We start from the raw sequence: 23,694 nt of genomic DNA, 5'->3' as shown, positions 1-23,694 counted from the left end.
TTTGCATAAAATTTTACCCCCAACAACTTGGTGTCAAATAAGTACATATACGCCCCTAATTTATAACCATTAAAGGCTTAACATTGCAGAGGCGTATTTCCTACGTCCTGTCAAACAATACTCGGTGGTCAATTAATAAGTGCAGTCCTATTCCAAATAATACAGAAGAGGTAACATTTGTGGAAATTAATTGCTCTAAAGAATTTGTTGATGTCAGTGCGAGTTTACAAAATACAAACAAATTACGTCTACATTTTCAGACTGATGCAGAATAAAAGCAGTCGTTTTCGGGCACTTGTTGTTTGACAATGCTGGGAAGGAGCCTTTGGCAGAGCGTTGAGCGCACTGCAAACCGGGCAACCCGAGTTCAATTCCCAACCACGGCGGAGATCAGCGGCAAGTGGTATCTGAACTGGTCTTGAGCACGCCACTGCTTCCCTGATCTATACTGACCAGCGTGGTGAAGTATGGTCAAACAATGCCCATGATTGGCACACCCTCAGAAGGTCTGTTATGCAGTAGCGAATTGATAAAGGAGTGTAAGATATTAATACTTTATTTGGTTATTATTACAATATAAGTTAAAACGGTCACATTCGGTCATGGCATTGTAATGGCCATAGAGTGGCATTACACATTCGTTCACAGCTCACCTGTCCCCATCCACCACGTAGCAGATGGCCCGCCGTGTAGCCTTACAGCTCTGAATGGAAAACAGTAGATGCATGACCAGCCAGGCCATCACCCTCGACGACAGAAGATTTCGTTTCGGTAACGCGACACTTCACCGTTCCAGCCACGCCATCGTTTCTCTGCCTCGGCCACAGCCGCCCTCTCTCTCGCTGTGCCTGTACCTCCAAATCGCAGGCTGAGAATGTTGCTTTTCATCTCGTGCTTCCTCCTAATGATGCCTGTCACCATTTTATACGGTAGCCGGTTCGTGAATAATACAAAAGGGTTTCTGCGATAGCCATTGCCGCTTCCTCACTGCGATTCACGTACGACCGATCGCCTTGCCGCTGGAAGCCAGCTACACACCGCTGGAAGTCAGCTACACACCGCTGGAAGCCAGCTACACACCGCTGGAAGTCAGCTACACACCGCTGGGAAGCCAGCTACACACCGCTGGAAGCCAGCTACACACCGTTGGAAGCCAGCTACACACCGTTGGAAGCCAGCTACACACCGTTGGAAGCCAGCTACACACCGTTGGAAGCCAGCTACACACCGTTGGAAGCCAGCTACACACCGTTGGAAGCCAGCTACACACCGTTGGAAGCCAGCTACACACCGTTGGAAGCCAGCTACACACCGTTGGAAGCCAGCTACACACCGTTGGAAGCCAGCTACACACCGTTGGAAGCCAGCTACACACCGTTGGAAGTCAGCTACACACCGTTGGAAGTCAGCTACACACCGTTGGAAGCCAGCTACACACCGTTGGAAGCCAGCTACACACCGCTGGAAGCCAGCTACACACCGCTGGAAGTCAGCTACACACCGTTGGAAGCCAGCTACACACCGTTGGAAGCCAGCTATACACCGTTGGAAGCCAGCTATACACCGTTGGAAGCCAGCTATACACCGTTGGAAGCCAGCTATACACCGTTGGAAGCCAGCTACACACCGCTGGAAGTCAGCTACACACCGCTGGAAGCCAGCTATACACCGTTGGAAGCCAGCTATACACCGTTGGAAGTCAGCTACACACCGCTGGAAGCCAGCTACACACCGTTGGAAGCCAGCTACACACCGTTGGAAGCCAGCTACACACCGTTGGAAGCCAGCTATACACCGTTGGAAGCCAGCTACACACCGTTGGAAGCCAGCTACACACCGTTGGAAGCCAGCTACACACCGCTGGAAGTCAGCTACACACCGCTGGAAGCCAGCTATACACCGTTGGAAGCCAGCTACACACCGTTGGAAGTCAGCTACACACCGTTGGAAGCCAGCTACACACCGTTGGAAGCCAGCTATACACCGTTGGAAGCCAGCTACACACCGTTGGAAGTCAGCTACACACCGCTGGAAGCCAGCTACACACCGCTGGAAGCCAGCTACACACCGCTGGAAGTCAGCTACACACCGTTGGAAGCCAGCTACACACCGCTGGAAGTCAGCTACACACCGTTGGAAGCCAGCTACACACCGTTGGAAGCCAGCTATACACCGCTGGAAGCCAGCTACACACCGTTGGAAGTCAGCTACACACCGTTGGAAGCCAGCTACACACCGTTGGAAGCCAGCTACACACCGCTGGAAGCCAGCTATACACCGTTGGAAGCCAGCTACACACCGTTGGAAGTCAGCTACACACCGCTGGAAGTCAGCTACACACCGCTGGAAGCCAGCTACACACCGCTGGAAGTCAGCTACACACCGTTGGAAGTCAGCTACACACCGCTGGAAGTCAGCTACACACCGCATCTCACGATGCTCCATATTCACTTCGTGGTGATTAGACAAGAGCCTCTGGCCGAGAATTTCTTCTGACAATCTAACCATGCGCCCTAACCGCATACCCCAACCACGCGCCCTAACAATGTACCCTAACCGCGTACCCTAACCATGTACCGGGGGTTGAATGAAAACAGATGAACACAAACATGGCACTTGGGCAGCTCCACAAAAATGAGGCAACATCGTGGTAAAACACTCTAAATCATCCCAATAATGTGTATACGGTGTTACTCGATAGGGCGTTACTCTTGGAAAACATGGCTTACTCATGCAATAAAGTCGATGGTTTAGGGTTGATACAAACACGACGCTGAACGCACCGAAACATCATCGCAGCGAGCATGAAGGAGTCTGTCTGCCCGAGTAGTTTCAGCAAAACTTCTCCCTCTTTTAGAAAGCTGGACGAATACTTTCCTAAAGTAGAGTCACTGATTGGTTGACACGCCATCCCCATGGCCCCATATTTAAACTGCAATGATTACGTCATCAACCAAAAGGTTTACATCAATCTGGAATCAATCCTTTCCAGGGTTAGAATCTGAAATCACCCCAAAAGCATCCGATCTCATCAGATCTCGGAAGCTAAGCCGGAATGAGCCTGGAGATAGCGCTTGGATAGATGACCAGCGCACACAAGGCAGGCATTCGAGGTGGGTAGCGGAGGACCGCACACCAACAAACAACCCCCACGGTCCACACGGCGTGGGCGTGCCCTCATCCAGCAGCGGAGTAAAGGCTGTGCATGTACAACCTACAACTCACAAACGTCATTTGCGCAACTCTATGTATGTTCTTGCAGCAGCATGTATACAACCTCACTTAAGAGCCTCTTATTTTTGATTTAAAGCTTTCGTGACTGCAGGGATTCATATTCTTGGTTCTTTCGGTAAAGTCACGTAGAAGGGAAATAATAAAATAATATAAATATAAAACAATAAAAATTCTCACGACGTTTCGACTGCAACACAAGCAATCATCATCACCAGGTGTGAAATCGAAAGCAAGAAAATTTGAAAAAAGGTGGCGGTTTTTCATCACACCTGATGATGATTGCTTTTGTTGCAGTCGAAACGTCGTGAGAATTTTTTATCCTTTTATATTTATATTATTTTATTTTATTATTTCCCTTCGACGTGACTTTACCGAAAGAACCAAGCCTCTTATTTGTCAATGTCGTGAAACGGTCCATTGCTGTGGAACTCTCCTGTAAAGGTGACGACGTCAGTGGTGTTTTCCCTCGGCGAGGAAGTCACCTGCACGTCCTGACAGCACACTCGAAGACGAGCCACAGGCGCGTGATCATGGCCACCCACACTCCGGGCCACACAGTTCACCGCCGTGGTCTGCGCTCCTTCAACGGAGGACGACGTGGAGCAGAACAACGACACGGACACTCTCTTTTGAAGGCGTCTCGTCGTGTCAAGAGGGCCTCCGGTAAGCACGGTTGGCTACGTACGGTGCTAGAGAAGTCCCACATACATATTGGCATCTATCTCCTTAACGTATTGCTGCGGCCATCACACGCAAGAGCAGAACTGCAGTCGATGAGCACCGACGCCGGATGGACGTGTGCGCCCTTCACAGCGACGGCTTGCGCGGCTTGCTGCTGCTGGGCAGGCGACGAGTGGAATGTGGCCGCCACTCCCTGCAGAGTGCCGCCTCGGCCCTGAGCGCTGCTGCTGCCGCCGCCGTCACCGCCACTTGTGGCAACCACCAGCCACCATCGCCATCACAACAACGCAAAGCACACGCGCGCGTCTCCACGGGGTATATTCTCATGCAAAAACGGACACGCTGCACGGACACGCATCGTGCGCGGTGCGTGTCACAGCCCCTGCGTCATTCCACTGCTGGGTGGAGGGCCCCCTACTCTACGTCGTGGGATATCAAGGTGTACACAATGACCATACTTCACCACCCTTGCTTGGGTCAGTGCGGGTTGGTGATGGAAGTGGAGTGCACCAGTGGATATTGCTGCGCCGACTGCCCTGGACTGCTTACGACGTAGCCACCGCGCCCCGCAGCCTATAGCACCTGCTGCGCACCAGCACTGCCCAAGCTAGAGCCCTGCTTAGCTTCCGACGCCTGACGAGACGGCGCGCATTCCGGGAGAGGTGGTCACAGTGTCGCCCGCGAGTTATTCATGTCGGGCGGTGTCGACAGTCCTGACGAACTCACCGCTCTGCCACAATCCGCTGCTGGATGAAGGCTCTGCCTCCTCACGCCGTTGAAGGTCACGGGGGTGGGGTTTGTTTGTCCATACTTCACCACGCTGGTCGAGTGCGGTTCACATCTCGCCCTTCCCCACTGACGTTAGAGAGCGAACACGGCTCGCTTCTAACACGGCTCGCTTCTAACACGGCTCGCTTCTAACACGGCTCGCTTCTAACACGGCTCGCTTCTAACACGGCTCGCTTCTAACACGGCTCGCTTCTAACACGGCTCGCTTCTAACACGGCTCGCTTCTAACACGGCTCGCTTCTAACACGGCTCGCTTCTAACACGGCTCGTTTCTAACACGGCTCGCTTCTAACACGGCTTGTTTCTAACACGGCTTGCTTCTAACACGGCTTGTTTCTAACACGGCTTGCTTCTAACACGGCTTGTTTCTAACACGGCTCGCTTCTAACACGGCTCGCTTCTAACACGGCTTGTTTCTAACACGGCTCGCTTCTAACACGGCTCGCTTCTAACACGGCTCGTTTCTAACACGGCTCGCTTCTAACACGGCTTGTTTCTAACACGGCTTGTTTCTAACACGGCTCGCTTCTAACACGGCTTGTTTCTAACACGGCTCGCTTCTAACACGGCTCGTTTCTAACACGGCTCGCTTCTAACACGGCTTGTTTCTAACACGGCTCGCTTCTAACACGGCTTGTTTCTAACACGGCTTGCTTCTAACACGGCTCGCTTCTAACACGGCTCGCTTCTAACACGGCTTGCTTCTAACACGGCTTGTTTCTAACACGGCTCGCTTCTAACACGGCTTGCTTCTAACACGGCTCGCTTCTAACACGGCTCGCTTCTAACACGGCTTGTTTCTAACACGGCTTGCTTCTAACACGGCTCGCTTCTAACACGGCTCGCTTCTAACACGGCTCGCTTCTAACACGGCTTGTTTCTAACACGGCTTGTTTCTAACACGGCTCGCTTCTAACACGGCTTGTTTCTAACACGGCTTGTTTCTAACACGGCTTGCTTCTAACACGGCTCGCTTCTAACACGGCTTGTTTCTAACACGGCTTGCTTCTAACACGGCTTGTTTCTAACACGGCTCGCTTCTAACACGGCTTGCTTCTAACACGGCTTGCTTCTAACACGGCTTGTTTCTAACACGGCTTGCTTCTAACACGGCTCGCTTCTAACACGGCTTGTTTCTAACACGGCTTGCTTCTAACACGGCTTGTTTCTAACACGGCTTGCTTCTAACACGGCTCGCTTCTAACACGGCTTGTTTCTAACACGGCTTGTTTCTAACACGGCTCGCTTCTAACACGGCTTGTTTCTAACACGGCTTGCTTCTAACACGGCTCGCTTCTAACACGGCTCGCTTCTAACACGGCTTGCTTCTAACACGGCTTGTTTCTAACACGGCTTGCTTCTAACACGGCTCGCTTCTAACACGGCTTGCTTCTAACACGGCTTGTTTCTAACACGGCTTGCTTCTAACACGGCTTGCTTCTAACACGGCTCGCTTCTAACACGGCTTGTTTCTAACACGGCTTGTTTCTAACACGGCTCGCTTCTAACACGGCTTGTTTCTAACACGGCCTGTTTCTAACACGGCTCGCTTCTAACTCGGGTTGACGAAGGACAATCTTCGACAGCCCCCCACACGGCTGGCTATCACCTTCCTCACAAGTCACAAGTCGACATTTCACAACAGACGCAACCAAAGCGACGCGACCAGCAGCTGAGCTCGTGACGCACACCACCGGTGTGTCAACAAGTGCCATCATCGTCGTCGCCGCCGTACCTCCTTCACTCGCAGCACACAGAGCCACCCGGTCCCTCCTAGCAGCTCGGGAGGGTCAAGAGGCGCACGGAGAGCGCCGTGGGCTCGAGACGGCTCGAGACGGCCCGCACGACTTCCTCCTCCTGCTGCTGCTGCCTGGGCAGGCACCTCGCCCTCACCTGGAGTCACTCGCGCGGGCCAAACCAACTCAGCCCTCACCCCCAGGGGGGGGGGGGGGTTCTCAGGCACGTGGAGCAAACCAACTCCACCCTCTCCGCTGTGGGGGATTCGGAGTGTCTTCGTTAAACCTCCTATGCCACTTGGAGGTGTGTGTGGAGCAAAGCAACTCCGCCCTCTCCGCTGTGGCGGATTCGAAGTGTGTGGAGTGAACCAATTCGGTTCTCAGCCAGGGGGAATTTCGTGTTGTGGGGAGCAACCGATCGTGGGAGATCGAGGGATGTGACGTGATGGGTGGATGGGAGGGATCGGGAGGAACGATCACACCCCCCACGCCTCCAGCGTTACAATGAATTGCTACGATCCGAGGTCGCGAAATGATATTCGTATTTTTAATTAAAACATTTCACCTGCTTGTTCCCTGGAAATGAAACACCTCGCTGGCAAGGGTGTCTAGAGTGCCGAGTGACACACAAACACACACAGCGATCGCGTAATGTCACGTGCACACACATCTAAAGTGCATCACTTATGCGGGTATGGATGTGTACGATATTACACCTAGTCAAAACACGGAGATACATTCCCAATGAAACAGTTCACCCTGCCGGTTCGTGCACAGTGTATTCTGCGACAGTTGCACCCACGACGCGGCTGCAGGGGTCACGCGGGCCCAATGCACACGCAGCGCAATATACACGTAGGAATCTAACACGGTACATTCTAATACACACGATCCTATATATCGTGAGCGTAGGAATCGACACTAATGTGGCGATGCGTTGTAACAGATTTTGCATGTAAAATCGCAGCTTGTTGCCAAAATTCGCGGTTAGAATCCAACGGCCGCCCTGATTAATACTGCGGTTTGTATTTAGAAAATAAATAAATATTACACGCCGCCTGCTTCAGAGTGGACGTGCAAAATCTCGTTATATTTTTTTTGCGAGAGTAAGTTCCATTACGTACCGGCATCATAGTCCAAACTGTTCACATTCCAAAAGTACCCGCATATTAATAATGTTGGATGACATCTACGGTAACACTCATCGGAGACAAAGACACCCCGCACAGCCTCAAGAGGCTGTTGGAGCAAGTGCCGTCAGCGAGCCCTAAGAAGTCTGGGATGACACACGAGGGAGTGAGCAGGGCCGGATCATGGTCACGTGAGGCCCCTGGGCTCATGTCTTTTGGAGCCCCCCCCCCCCCCCGCTTTCCTATGTTGGTGTCTTTCTTGCCTTCCTCCTCGCAAACTCAGCCACTAGATCGTCAAAATCTCGCTGTCTGACAAGGTCTGACTCTATTGACATGAGTGGCAATGAGCTGAGACGTGTTTGGCAACATGCTACTCCACAACTCGTTTTTTATTCTGTCTAAAAGGGAAAATGTCTGCTCACCCTGGCAGTTTGTCACTGGCAAAGTTAGAAACATCCCAAATGCCACAAACACATTGGGGAACACTGACTGCAGATTAAGTGCCTGCAACGTCTCAAGCAATTTAGATGGGCACTTCTCACCCTCTGAGTCAGACATGAAAGACTTGAATTGGATGAGTTCGTTGGCAAAGTTCATATCCAGGTCTGATGGATATGCAGCGGATAGTGCATTTACCTTTTCCACTATGACATGACTGTTAGACACCTGATCTGACATAAACAGAACTCCAAAGAGACTGGTCAAACGCTTGTAACCGTCCAAGCGATGTTCAAGGCATGCCACCAGATTATCAATGAGCACACAAAATGTTTCTATTTTGAACTTCTCCCTCCCCTCAAGTGTCACACCTGGCTCTGAGCTCTCATCTGCAAATGTTTTGCGTTTCCTATTTCGCTGACGATCGTGCTTATATGACTGAGAGAAACCTGTCACATTGAAGGCTGCCCTTTCAAAAGCCTCAAACTGGTCTCGCTGTCCCGCCACAAAACCCCTCAACGAAGACAAAAACTGTGTTTGTTTTATTTTATTATTTTATTTCTAACTACGTGACTTACCGAAAGAACCAAAGAGTGTGGATTCCTGCAGTCACGAAAGCTTCAAATCAAGATTGAAGACAAAAGCTGTGCTTCTACAGAGATGTCAATGCCACTTTTGTGTAGGTGCATGCTTGTAGCGTGGAACCGGTCAAGTATGACGTCCCAGAAATGTGCCATGAACACCATCTCGAAGGTGTCCAATATAGCACGTAGTCCAGCGGCCTCAATTCGAGTATCTCTCTTCTCATTATCATTAATGCACAAACCACCAAAGGCCTCTCTAATGTGGGTGTAATTTCTCCACAGTGCCTTGATTAACTCTGCCCGAGCACTCCACCGAGTACTGGACAACGATTTGAGTGCCAGTCTGACATCTGTCTTCAAAAGACTTTCCCCCATCTGTGTGTGGATGAAGAGAAAAATGTCTACATTGACTGCAACATGTAAAAAAACTCGTCAGCCTCTGGGCTACTGCCATCTAAGGTGTTAACACCAACTAGGTTAAGTGAATGCGCTGCACAGGGCACATACTCTATCAGAGGGTTTTTTTGTTTCAGGTGGGCCTGTAGCCCATGGTATTTTCCTGATATGTTGCTTGCATTGTCATTTGACTGACCTCTACAGTTTGAGAGGTCCAACCCAAGGCCCTCCACCATCAGAGTCACACAGTCTGCTCAACTTGTACCAGTGTGGCTCTCGATTGGCTCAAAGCCCAGAAATCGCACCACCACATCCCCGCTGCTGTTAACAACCCGGAATATGGACGTCAATCGGTCCACATGTGACAGGTCTGGGGTGGAGTCAACAATTATTGAAAAATATTTGGCATCCAGAATCTCATCTGCTATTGCTTGGTGAGTTTTCTGACACATCAGCTCCATGAGTTCCTCACACATTGTCGATGACAAATAGGACACTGTGCCTCTTCCTTTTCCGCCAAACCTTTTAATGTGTTCAGCTAAGAATGGGTCAAATTGTGATGGCTATTCCAGGATGCCAAGGAAATTACCGTTATGAGTTAACTCAAACCGTTCATCATCTCCCCTAAACGCAAGTTCTCTTTCACCCAATAACTTTATCACTGCTACAACTCTTTTCAAAATGTCCCTCCAGTATTTACGTTCCCCATCAAGTTGCTGCATGAGATCTGCATCTATAGCACTGCCCCTTGTCCGCTGGTGCAAGGCAAGCATGCATGATCTGTGTTCTGCACTCTTTCAGAGTGCTTCCAGTCACTAAACCCCTGACTAAAGCCACCGAGCTTGCTGGAGAACAGTTTGCATGCAAAACAGTGCACACAACCTGTTGAGGGTGAGTACAGTAGCCACTGTTTAGAAACCTTCTGCCCATTTGGCAATATACAGTTCAGAAGTTCATTGTTGAAACTTCTCGTCTTTCCACCAAGTGCTCTATCTCGGACTGACGCTGGGTGTTTTTCACTGCGGGTTTGGAAGGGGGCTGCTCCTCATTCAATAAGCACTGACTTAACAATGTCACTGGAAGTGCTTTGCCATAATGTAGGGTCAGTGACCTCATAGCACCAGGAATGGCTTGGTTGCTGATTTAATTCTTGTGAACTGCCCAACTGCTCCTGAGGTGGAAATTATGGTTCTTGTATACCATCAGCTGTTGAGGGTTCGCCTTCAAAGGATGGCTCTGGGGGAGTGACAACATTGCTGGAAACTGAACTAGTGTGAGTTCCTTCCTCACAGCTGACAATAGTGCTGCTGTCACACATTGTAAGCGCTGAGGGCTCTGGGGGGCCCTAGTGGTGAGCTCACGCTACGAGCACCCAGGGGCCTCGTGGTCAGCTTGCGCTGTGCGCACTGAGGGCCCTGGCGTTCAACTTCCTTCGGATGTCTCGGGCCACGCACCACGCGCGGCCTGAGGCTTGGAGGCCCCTGGCAGTCCGAGGCCCCGGGGCACTGGCCCCGCTGGCCCGGCCCATAATCCGGCCCTGGGAGTGGGTAGCCAGCACCAGGCCCTGCCGCACTTGTACCCCAGTGCTGCTGTTTACACACGGAACCAGCTACACTGTTTTAAGGCTGAGTCGATCTAGGAGAGGCCTGTGATAAATTCAGGTTCGTTGCGCTACAACTGCTGCCACGCGGATATACATGCACACGTGCAGTACACACACACATCACACACACACACGTGCAGCACACACACGTGCAGTACACACACATCGCACACACACACACACAGGTGCAGCACACACACACGTGCAGTACACACACATCACACACACACACGTGCAGCACACACACACGTGCAGCACACACACACGTGCAGCACACAGACGTGCAGTACACACACATCACACACACACACGTGCAGTACACACATCACACACACATGTGCAGCACACACACACGTGCAGCACACATCACACACACACACGTGCAGTACACACACATCACACACGCACGTGCAGCACACACGCACGTGCACGCCCCGGCGTTGTCCCACCGCTCCGTCTCTCGCAGTCACCCTCGTCGGTTCTCCCGAGACACAGAGACGCAGAGACAAAGAGACAGAGAGAGTGACACAGAGACACCCTGGCCGATTCTCACGAGACACAGAGACACAGAGACACAGACACAGAGACACACTCGATGTGGCCTCTTACAGGAGGCGTCACTAGAAATCGATGACGACCGATGGGCAAGACCGGTGACAGAATGGCAGCCCAAGGAGGCAACGCGCCTGAGACGATGACCACCGCCGCAGGAATGGGACAAAGGAGATCGGTTCGCGTGTCGGAATTGAGGCGGATCGTGCCAGCACAGCGCCTGTGAGTGATGGCCATGGTTTGGGGAGACCTTCACCTATAGCGGTGGCCGGGACATCGTGTTGGGGAATGAACACGGACACGAGATGATGCCTGCTGCACTCAACTGTGCTGCAACTCCACAGGGGACGCGTGGCTGCCTCGCGTAATGGCGCAGTGAAGTGCGATCCATCACTCACATCACCGATACTTTACCAACACACGCTCCTGCATGAGGTACACGCGGACTCATCGGTCGAGCACAAACGCCATGGAATGGTTTTCCAAATCCGATGAAACTCGTCGAATAAGAATGTGTTCCGTGTTGTCCGTAAAATACCACGTCCCTGACCCGTGTCAGGTAACATATACACGTAACGGTCCTCAAATTACTTTCTGATTTCGAGCTGCTTTCACTCGAGCCTGCTCTCATCCGACTCGTGATTCAATCACTTTGATCCCGATGCGCCTTCAATAACTGCCTAAGTTCACATACAATGATGTTGTTTTCGTATGGGCCCCTGTGATAGCTTTAATTGTTGAGAAAACGTATTCTACCCAACTTGTGCTCTTTCTCATCCTCATCTTGAGCCACACTTTACCGCCTTCTTCATTACGTTATTATATCATATCCTGTAGTGACATTAATTGGTTGCTAGAATGACTATGTTATCAGCAGACCTTGTCAGCGTAAGTTATGAGAGGATTATTTTCTACGAAATATCGAAAAACATTTCCATTTTTCGCATTTAATTTGGGCTACATGATTAAATAAATAGAGTAAAGACATTTAACGTAACTTCCATTGGCCACGATCCAGTTACGATACATTTACGCACGTCATCAGCTGCAATGTTAGCACATTGAATAATGTGCATATATTGAATAATAAGAAAAGTTCTTTGATATAAATGTAAGTGGCATGCGTTAGGTATTTTACATGCACCCTGTAGGCGAAGTGTGGTCACTGATGAAGAGCCATCGCAAAGTTCCACCTCGCCAAGCAAGACTTTACCATCTGGCTATCCAGCTTCCAGCAATGCCTCATCCGACGCATATAACACATACACACACTGTGTACACACACGTACACATACTTAATTATTATAAGTTGTGTTTATAAATACTGGCAGATATGTGAAACGCTCAGATACGTGAACATACATCGAAAATTACGCTGACACGATGTACAGATACTGCACTGGGTTGTGGGCGGTTAATTGATCACGGTGGACACGTGACGGTCAAATATGCGACGCTGCCTGCCGCTGTTCGGATTTACGTCGCTTCAACGTTCGCAGCAGGGGCAGGCGGCATGCCCTGGCGTGAGGCGCTGTCCGTGGTGCTGACGAGGTGCTGGCCAGCACAGTCCGCAGACATCGGCAAGAATCAGAAATTTAGCAAGAATCAGAATGTTGTATTTATCCTGGAAGAATCCGGTGAGCCATGAAGCCACCCACCCCCTCGTGTGCAGTTCCGGCTTTCATGTGCACTTCTCGCTCACAGCACTTGCCCCAACAGTCTTTTAAGGCTACACGGGGGATCTTTGTCTTTGCTACGCTGCGCCACTCCACGGGCACTCTTATCGACCTAGAAGCGAAGCAAGCAGCGGGCAGCAGCAGCGGGCAGCAGCGGGCAGCAGCAGCAACAGCGGGCAGCAGCAGAGGCAGCAGCAGTGGCGGCAGCGGCGGGCAGCGGCAGCAGCAGCAGCAGCAGCAGCGGCAGCAGCAGCAGCAGCGGGCAGCAGCAGCAGCGGCAGCAGCGGGCAGCGGCAGCAGCAGTGGGCAGCGGCAGCGGCAGCAGCAGCGGGCAGCAGCAGCAGCGGGCAGCAGCAGCAGCGGGCAGCAGTGGGCAGCAGCGGCAGCAGCGGGCAGCGGCAGCAGCGGGCAGCAGCAGCGGCAGCAGCGGGCAGCAGCAGCGGCAGCAGCGGGCAGCAGCAGCGGGCAGCAGCGGCAGCAGCGGGCAGCAGCGGGCAGCAGCGGGCAGCAGCGGCGGCAGCGTCCCGCCGCGATGAAGTCCATGGTGCAGGGCAGCGGGAGGGGGGGGGGGTCCCTCTGAGCCCCGGTGACGCCCGATCAGCCGCGGCGACAGCGGCGGCACTCGGCACGCGGACACGGGGAGTGCCGTGGCCACCCGGGGAGTGCCGTGGCCACACGGACACCGACGCCGAGAGAGAGGCGGACGCGCGCGCACAGACACACGCAGAGCACAAGGTGCGCACAGACACACACACAACGCGCGCAGGCACAAGGCAGGCACAAGGCAGGCGGGCTACTTACTGTCTATAGCCATCATCTCTCGCCACTTTGGTTACAGCTCATGGGGGGGTCTCGTCTGTTGGCACGAGTGGGGAACACACCGATGACGAATCACGCAATGAAATCAATCCTTGGAGGACGAGGTGGGAGAGGAGGGGGAGACGCGTCTCACGACAGAGAAGAACGCGGCGATGCCCCTGCAGGAGCTGCTAAACAATGAGACGCGCGTCCCAGCTGCTGCTGCTGCTGACGCTGGGTCCAGCGACCGGCAAGCCACACACATACTGTAGCATACAGTGCCGATGCGCCTCTTCCGACGAGGAGGAGGAGGCGGCTGCTGTCCGGGCGAGGCTGGGGGCTGCCGGGAGCCGTGAGCCGTGACGTCCATCATCGGCGCGGCCCTAATGAGCCTCGCGAGTGCGCGAAGACGCCGCGCGCTGGCCAGCCAGTCCAATAGGGGAGCCTCGCGCAGTGCCTTGCTGGCGGCTGTGGGCTTACCTATCGGCTGTATCTTTATACGTGAATAACATAAGGAGAGATGGTTTTATGTTTTGTACAACGGCGTATAAATGCAACGCACGGTTATGTAACACGCAATGCAAAAATAAAACTATATAATATATACATACAAAGCACAATATATTTTATACACACACCAGAGAATTGTTCCCAAAATGCAATTATCATAATCATCAGCTGTGAACAATCTACTACTGGATGAAGCAGAGTCCAGGTGACAGCGTGGAGGCGCTGTCACCTGGACTCTGCTGGGGGATGTATTCACGAACGCCACGAGTAGGGCGAGCACAGGAAGGCCCCCAGGTATGAGTGCAGGCGAGACAACGCGGGGCTTGCAGCATGCACGAGATGCTGGTCTGGTGGCAGCTGGCGGTCAGAGCCACCGAGGCTGTGGCCATCGCGGCCTCGCGTTAATCTTCCCCAAGGCGACGTCGGTGTCGCGATCCTGGTCGGAGGAGAGAAGGCGGAGGCGGTCGAGGACTTTGTGTCGTGACGCAGCGAGGTCCACAGGCAGGTGTTTGGTGGGCTACGGGAACCACGATGTTAGAGGAGAGAGAGAGATGCGTCTGGATGTAGAGAGTGTGGTATTGGAGGCACGGGTGCTCTATCCGCCTTACTGTGCGGATCTGAGAGCAAGCAACAAGACGCCCAGCGGCTCAGAAAGGAGTCCGACACGGATGCTGGGAATTCCGCGACGCAGAGTCCGGATGAGAAGAGGGCAGGCGACGGCTGTGGGTGTGAGTCGGCGTCGACTGTTACGCTGGGTGGGTGGGACGCGTGCAGGGTGGGTGGGGGGCCACACGGACATTGCAGGGGTCCCCCACGAGTCCGGGACCCAGGGGAAGAGGAGACCTGAGGGCGGATGTCGGGAGACGCTCACGGCTGATCCTGGAGGTCGCACGTGGGCCGTGCAACTGCTGCGGGTTCTAGCGGCAGGTTGGCGGCAATGGCGAGGTGTGGTGGCACCGCCAGCTGGTGACATCTCTTGTATTGGACACAGTCAGCATCTCACGCAATGCTGCTGTGCAACAAACGGTGCCGCGCCTGCACACGAGACGGTGCAATTGATCCATCCCACCGAGCACTCGCTGCCTTGCATGGCTCCCACTGCGTCAGTTATTCAATGGCGCTTCCATGGACCATATAGGATGCATTATTCTTTAAATCTCATTCTGATAGTTTTTCTTTATGATTTCTGGAATCAAATTGAGTCCAGCTAGGTCCTGTAAGCACTGTAATAAAAACAAATTGTGTCTCTCACAATGATGAGTTCACAAGCCGTGAGGGCTTTGGCAGAATGGAGCTCAACATGTAGAGTCTGAAAGGGAATCTGAACGTGCTTCATGCAGACTCACGCTCAACGCAGTCTTTGCAGGGACTGCATATCCGAACCCTGGCTTAAGCTTAAGATACTTGAGTCTTAGACAACCCTTACCGGATTTTATGTTTTTGTTCAGCCAATATACCCTCAAAAGATGGATGTGTTCTCATTTAACACATTTACATCGTTCCTTGGCAACATCGATTTCCAATCCACAATTCTATGGATTAGTCGTGCTTAGGGTCCCCCAATGTCTGTGATTTTCCTTTGACCACTTGCAATCTTTGGCAGGCTTCACACGCCTCCACAGTTGATCAAATCCATGAACAATTACTCCCATTCGCCCCTGCATAATTAACCCTGCCAGGTGATGTAAATTGGAATTGGCTTATATCCCTTCCCCCACCTGCTTTAAATGGTTCAATTTCTTTACCCTTTATTTCAGAGTCTAACAGCGCCCACGGATCCAGAAGACGCCACCGTGATGGATACAATCCTGACGGATATGCCTCGCTTCACTATGGCAGTCGGTAGTTTGGGTGAGTAACTCAACTGATCACTGCGTGACAACTTATATTTGGTCATATAAATATCTGCAACCCCTCCACTTGCAAATTACTCCAAACAAAATCGTTTAAAACGTTCAACTTCCCATGTAAACAAAAAAAAATCCTCCACCGTACGAACTTGTTGGCCTCCTTTAAGACCTTATTCCTGAACACCCTCCACCGACACGATCCACTTAACATGTCAAGGGTTATGAACGTGAACATCCTTGGATCACGCCAATTATATTTGATCAGACCCACTGCGACCAAAACGTCATAAAGCTCGGCCCCGTCTCGCAACATAAATTCCGTAACTCAGAATTTAAGACCTCTTAGAAACAATTGTAGCACACAAATCAGAAAGGCAAAAATCAAATTACTTTTGCCAACGAAGGGACAGCTTCTAAATCCAACCCTAATCGTCGTGGACTGCGGGAGAGTTTCTGCTCCACGTGTCCGAGCAGGCGACAAGCACGACACGTTACTCTTTGGACACGTTGCCAATGCTGTTGTTCATTGCTGTACGAGGTGTTGCTGTACGAGGTGTTGCTGTACGAGGTGTTGCTGTACGAGGTGTTGCGTTGGAGAAAAGTCCTCCAGCTTACTCTCGTCCGCCTCTTTATTTCCAATGACAAAACGCGGGCGTCAGACACATACACACACACACACGCGTGTCAGACACATACACACACACACACGCGTGTCAGACACACACACACACGTGTCAGACACTTACACACACACACACGCGTGTCAGACACACACACACGTGTCAGACACACACACACGTGTCAGACACTTACACACACACACACGCGTGTCAGACACACACACACGTGTCAGACACATACACACGCGTGTCAGACACACACACACACACGTGTCAGACACATGCACACACGCGTGTCAGACACACACACACACACGTGTCAGACACATACACACACGCGTGTCAGACACATACACACACGCGTGTCAGACACATACACACACGCGTGTCAGACACATACACACACGCGTGTCAGACACATACACACACGCGTGTCAGACACATACACACACACGCGTGTCAGACACACACACGCGTGTCAGACACACACACACACACGTGTCAGACACATACACACACACGCGTGTCAGACACACACACACACACGTGTCAGACACATACACACACACGCGTGTCAGACAGACACACACACACACGCGTGTCAGACACAGACACACACACACACACGCGTGTCAGACACAGACACACACACACACGCGTGTCAGACACAGACACACACGTGTCAGACACATACACACACACGCGTGTCAGACAGACACACACACACACGCGTGTCAGACACAGACACACACACACACGCGTGTCAGACACAGACACACACACACGTGGGGGAGCGGTAGTGTAGCGGTTAGCGCGCTGCGCTTCGAACTCGGCGGCTCGAGTTCGATTCCAGCTCACGGCCAACACCAGTGACGATTATCTGAATCAGTTCTGGGCCTCCCCTAGGTAGACTCAGCCCCAAATGAGTATCTTGTGCAATGTGGAGAGACAAAGGCGGCCGGGCGTAGTGCTGGCCACCCACCCAACGCGTGTACCGTTCCAGCCTTCATTGCTAACATCACTTGCCCCAACAGTGGGTTAAGGCTACACGGGGGATCTTTGTTTTTGTTGCCCGACGCACAAGCGCGCCTATCCCGACTGGGCCGCTTTAGATCTAGACGGGAGCGCCCTTGCCCGGACCCTGCCCGAGCCAGGGTGGGCTGCCAAGCTTGCGGCAAGATCGCGCCTCGCCCATTCCTCCCGGCCAAACGGCGACTCGTGAGTGCGCACGCATGGGTCTGGTAAAACCTGTCTACGAATGAGTCCCCCCCTCCTTGCGTCTGCGTCGTGGGGGGAGGTCTGAGTGTGTCTGTCATATTCGTATAAATAGGTGACCACCGCATTCGTCGAGAATGCTGCCTCACACCAGACAGAGATTCAGTTGGCCACCGATGGCTCACCCTCGCTTCGCTCAAGCTCGTGATGAATACGGTCTTACCAGCTCAGTTCCACGCGGTATGCCGAGGAGGAGGCTGAGCGAGGCGTGTGGGGCTGAGGGCCACGCTTCTGCTGAGCGCCTCAATAAAGTTCCACCGCGGGTCTCGACGTCGTCTCTGTGCGGCGAACGGACTCGGGGCATCTGAAACACGACGCAGCAGCGACATCGTGGGACGCCGCCGGGTTCACGAAGCGGCGAGATCACGAGATGGGGCGAGATTCGGGGCGCCAGGTGACACCATCAGAGACGTGTTAGGAGAAACAAACCCGTCCCATGGCATTGTCTGTCAGCGGGAACTCACAATCTGTTTGGGGCCAGCTCTGGGTTGAAGGCAGGACTTGACGTGGAATTATTTACCCCGTTAAGGCGCCACAGACTGTGTTAAGAGCGGTAAGCGGCACGTCAATTAAATATATTAATGTCAGCGTGAAAAACTGGACCGGGCAGAATGATGTGCAAAGTTATGGTTTTATTTGTGCACAGTCGACGAATGTGATTGGGCGGAGACCTTCAGGTTTCTCCACTCGAGTCTGGTCTTAGCAGACGCTCTTGCCACGAAGGAATTAATTTCAGTGCATGCCCCGACTTGAAATGTGGGGTTAGTTACACTCCAGCTACTAAGGGGAAGTCATGGGGGAGCTTTAATAGAAAATAACCGTCAACAAATTCCACTTGAAGCAAGGGAGGGTCACAACAAGCTGAGAGCTCTCAGACTCGTTGTCGATTTAGCGAGTATCTGAATTAGCTCTCAAGGTGGCCCCAGTGGTGACTCTTGCCTCACAGCAAGACGTGCCTGGGTTCGATTCCAAACTCTGGAACCTTTCTGTGTGGAACTTGTAGATTCTCTCCCTGTTCTGCTTTCCTCCGGATTCTCTGGTGTTCCCCATAGCTAATCCCCAACCCCCCCCCCACCCAAACAATGGAACACTGGTATTGCGCAATCATCCCCCAATGCTGGAAAGTCAGCTGCAAATCACTCCGTTGGGGCTACACACACAACAGCAGCAGCAGCAGCACCCAATTCAGTGCATTATTTGGCACACCGTGGTTCGTGTATGACAAATCAATGCATCGACATCAGACATCTCGTTTTATTATTTTAATGTAAAAAAAGGAAAATGTTACAAAAGCGTGTAGTGTTTTTTACCTTGATTTGATTAAAATGATGGCTATCCTTAGAACGTTACACATCAGGAGCTCTACACAACACTCACATCGCCTGCCTCCATTCACTTGGCATATCCTTTTCATTTCACAAAGCAAACATCACCGACCACTGCTTTAATCTTCTTTACCAACTGACCCACTCGTCTCAGACCACCAACAAAACAGACTCATTACCGTTATACGTTAAAAAAAGATATAATATATACCTTCACTATGCACATTGCGAAGAATATTTAATGGTGCTGTCTTTGTACGTGCATGGTAATGTCTCGTCGACTGAAGAGACACGGAGCGTGATTTCCATCTCGCCCTGGAGCCGATGCAAAGGGGTAAATGCCGTAACATTAATTTGAAAGAGAGAGAATGTGAGAGAGAAGGGAGGGGGGGGGACAGTGGCCTACTGCGCAGGATGAAACTGCTGTGCTCGACAATCCCTCAACACATCGGGACAAAAGTAAACATGGTGATGTCATTCGTTATATATTTTGAATTATGCAGATGACCAGATGACCTGGGTAATACGGAAATGTACTGCAGCGAATAAATACCCTCCATAAGAGGTTCTTTTGGGTGAAATCGCGTAAAAGTATAAATGTGTCGTTAAACCCGCCACCACCCGACACAGCCAACTAGTAAGGGTTGTCACGTAAACAGAACGTGCCAATTCGTCACTAGTACAGCACGCCAGTGTGTTGGAGAGCCAAGCCACAACATTTACAATCTGATTACGACGTTTCACCAGTAATTACAATTAGCTTCATCAGGCGACAGCTAGATTTTTAACGACACATTTATATATTTGTACGCGATCTAACCCAAAAAACCTTTAAAATGGATATTGGTCGCGAAAGCCTAAGTGTATAAATAAACTGTTAAATAGTACCGTTTTTGATTATTGCAGTTTCTTCTCGTGGTGTTCACAGGGTTAAAGCGGCTAACAATTAACTTACGCATTATACTCCCCAAAGACAGCCACAGACCGGGAATGAAAACACCAGAGCGATCTGGTGTCGGGGCACGACGCGGCTGCTCAACTCTTTTGTTTGCAAAATCACCGGTCCCAAGTCTATCTCGGAGACCAGGTTAGTGCTCCGAAGGCCCTCGATGAAGGTCTGCCCTCAAGGTTGAATTACAAGCCCATTGCACCCATGGCAGCATCCTGCATGCCGTAAAAGTAATTGTCAATAACAGCGTGGGTACGACTCTCGCTCGCCAGCGAGGGGATGCCGTCGCAATTCGCCGAAGCGCCGACTTGCCGTGCGGCCGAGAGAAAAACCCTCGGGTACAACAGAGCCCTGCGTGCGCGCTTTATCCGTTGGGGATGATGGGTGAAATGAATACCGCTCTGTGGAGTCAACGGTGGCGATGAGACGAAGGAAGTAACCTCTGCTGGTCTGTCGCCCAATTGTTTGCGTGTGCAAAAAGACGTTGGCCTTTCAGAGAGATTCTTACGATGCTTGTTCCACTGTGTAATGTAGTTGAAGAAATTAGATTATTTCGGTGATTTCCGCAGTAATTGCCCGACAGAGAAACTTTACGTTGGGCTGGAACGCTTCTAGAGTCTGCGCCCGAGTTGAGACAAACTGACCTGCCAATCCCAGTGCCCCACGCCACGGGCAAACGCAGACTTGTCATGGCGAGAGCTCCGCTTGCTCCTTACAGAGAACGGAGACGCGAACGTCCGATTTTATAAATCTGTACAATCCACAGAAGACTTACTTCGCTGAATCTTAAACAAAGAGGGTAGTTATTCGTCACTTCAAATCATGCTGTCGAACCTGCTATGTCTCAAATATTGAAAAACCACGCTGGGTCAAAGTACAGAGCAAGAGCTGCTGCTGCTGCACAACACACACTTGTACAAGGTAATAAAAACTCTACAAATCCGGTTATATTTGCAGTTAAATGTAATATCAACGTTTGGAGTGCAAGGGAGGCCTCACAGCCATGAACAGTTTGTCTTAAAGCTGGCCAGAGACTTGCATTGAACTGAAAATGCAACTCTGCAGCCAGGGGCAAGTCGCAGTGACGTGCACGAGGGTGGATATTGGAAAGGTGGCCAGAAGAGGCAGGGCCCAGCACTGCCGCACTGCCGCTACACCATGAGGACTAAATTACTCTGGAGCATGCACACTTTAATATTCCACACGCGCACAGTCTGCACTTTGTCTCATCCGCCCCTTTCTATTGAAACTGGCCTGTCACATCTGTAGTACCATAACTTGATTATACTTGTTATTGCGAGCCATCACAACGCGTTACATTTCGGAAACAAAGCAAACGCAACCCTTGCCGACTGCCACACCTCTGATGCTTCACCCATCTCTCACGCTACGCGGGGGATCACCGAGGTTAATGCTCGTTGCAAGGCTTGGTTTACTATATGTACAAGTGAAAGCACACAGATATAGGTATACAGTGTCCTCTATCCAACCCTCGAGGCACAAGTGTATTCTACGTAGCGGCGACGCAATGCGCCTAGCTGCAGTGGTACGTGATTAGAGGTACGAGGAGCACTTGGGACAGCGCTGCACCCCAGTGAGATGAGCTGGAGACAAGACCTCTCCACCGTGTTGCAATAGAATCCCCACCTCAACTCGACACAACCTCTCCACTCTGAAACGGATGAGGAAGTCCCAGCAAGAGACGAGTCCCCTTCTTCGAACTGGGTCCGCGTGCCGGTGCCACGGGGACCATGGCAACGCAGGACCCTGAGGGGTGGCGGTGTTGGCTTGACGGCGGATGATAATGAGGAATCCAGTCGGACAGACACTTCGCCTTCTCGATCATTTAAACATCTGTGACCAATCATGTGGCTCTCCGTGATTCTGAACAGTAAAGCAGCAGAGAACGTAGTCACTGGGGGCTGGGTTTGGGCTGCGCTGTGGCCTGTTGAACTCCGCCGCGCTCTGCGATGGCGGCCTGGCCGAGCAGGCCGCGCTAACAGCAGCATCGTCGCAAATGAACACCACGACACGTGTCAACCTTCCGCCCCGTTCCTCCGCTACGGCATCTCCCGGCGTGCGTGGTGCGGCAGCGTGACCCTTGCAGGGCTGAGCCCTCACGTCAAGCTCCACTCCTTCCCCACGTGCCCCTCTTGTAACCCGTGGCGTACATTACAGCATATGTGAATTGCAGGATATCTATGGTCGTGTTTTTTCATTAAACATTCATATTTTGTCAACGGAAAAATTCTACAAAACCAAAAGCTCAGCACATCACCTTTTGACTATAATTTACATCTACACAACAATGTGTATCGCTACAGAAAGCAAGGTAAACTATTTGGCAGCTACAGTATAAAAGTAACGAGGAAAGGATTCACCCAGTCATATCTACAGGCAGACGAACCGCAATAAAGAGGAGCATGCTCTTGAGTAACAACAAACGTCACGTGCCCAAGGCAACCCCTCCAAACATGAGAATACATCGTTAGCAACCTACACTGACCACCGTGGTGAAGTATGGTTAAATAATCCCTCCAACTGACTTGGCGTGGGAAGACCTATATCCCAAGGACTGACATAAACTGTTTTTTTCACTTATTCGGTGACTGCATTGTCTCCTTCAACAAAACGTGCATACACGTTCAAAGTGACAAGGTCTAGGTAGCTCCCGCCCGCACAGGCGGGATCAGTACCACCAGCCGAGCCTCCCATCCTTATCATTTGAAAGATGTTAATTTGACAAATTCTTGTTCTAGGTCATCAGCCTATCATCCCCTCCGCGGTCTATAAGATAGTACCACTTTGTAACAGAGCTTGTCCTATGGGAAGCTGGCCCCTCCATCACAGGAATGTGGAATTTCCCCCACAATGCACTGGCTGCTGCCAGTGGGGAGGAGCAGCCCACCGCGGTTGTGACCGAGCACGTCGGCCTGTGCGCTGGCGTCACCTGCACTCAGAGCAGAGTCCTGCGAGTAAACACCTACGGGGATTTCCACAGTCGGCTGTCGCTTACACAAAATGTGTTTGGAATGCAGCGGTGAACCCATGCTTTAGGGACGTGTACTCAGGCCGTGTACTCAGGCCATCGACGTCCGCAATGTTTGTGAAAAAACGCCCAAGCAACTGTTGTTAAACAAGCATACACTCCACTTTGACGAGGCGCACACTGCTAGAAAGACACACGCACACTCGAGAATATTTCACTTGAAGCTGCTGCTGCTGCAGGAGAATGACGCTGGCTCTGCAGAGCAACGCAGCCAAATAACCAAACCGCAGGGGCAGGCGTCACAACACCGCGCAGCCGGGCCGGGAGCCGTCACGCCAAACTCCTGCTCTTCGGTTTGATCCGAGGATACAACTGAGACAGACAGACAAACAAAAATGCGTTTCAGAAGAGACACACGGAACTTTAATTTGAGTAACAGCAAGGAATGTGTATTTCACGGTTAGCAACTTTCAATAAAAGTAAGCCTGTTATTTTTACATATTCTCAGGTTTTTTCGGTAAAGTCACGTAGGTAAAAACATTAAAATTAATGAAAGTAA

The 23,694-nt window shown here is 51.6% G+C and overlaps 2 protein-coding genes across 3 annotated transcripts in view; both read right to left on the bottom strand.

The window, feature by feature from the left end:
* The window catches only part of LOC144729577 (uncharacterized), a 39,551-nt gene extending 32,917 nt beyond the window's left edge, over positions 1 to 6,634 (bottom strand). Inside the window, exon 1 of the mRNA XM_078609926.1 lies at positions 6,440 to 6,634. The gene's annotated coding sequence lies outside the window, so the exon portion shown is untranslated. The remainder of the gene's footprint in view (positions 1 to 6,439) is intronic.
* A 12,485-nt stretch (positions 6,635 to 19,119) lies between these two features.
* Positions 19,120 to 23,694, bottom strand: part of PPP1R13B (protein phosphatase 1 regulatory subunit 13B) — a 34,623-nt gene continuing 30,048 nt past the window's right edge. For both annotated transcript variants that reach the window (XM_078609923.1, XM_078609924.1), the window contains exon 18: positions 19,120 to 23,507. In XM_078609923.1, coding sequence (XP_078466049.1) covers positions 23,466 to 23,507 — 42 coding nt within the window. In that variant the 3' untranslated portion in view covers positions 19,120 to 23,465. The remainder of the gene's footprint in view (positions 23,508 to 23,694) is intronic.

The sequence above is a fragment of the Lampetra planeri genome, chromosome 33 (genome assembly GCF_965212315.1).
Source record: "Lampetra planeri chromosome 33, kcLamPlan1.2.h2, whole genome shotgun sequence".
In the NCBI taxonomy this organism is placed as follows: Eukaryota; Metazoa; Chordata; class Hyperoartia; order Petromyzontiformes; family Petromyzontidae; genus Lampetra; species Lampetra planeri.
Note: the sequence above shows the minus strand (reverse complement) of the source record. Positions and strands in the feature narration are given on the sequence as shown.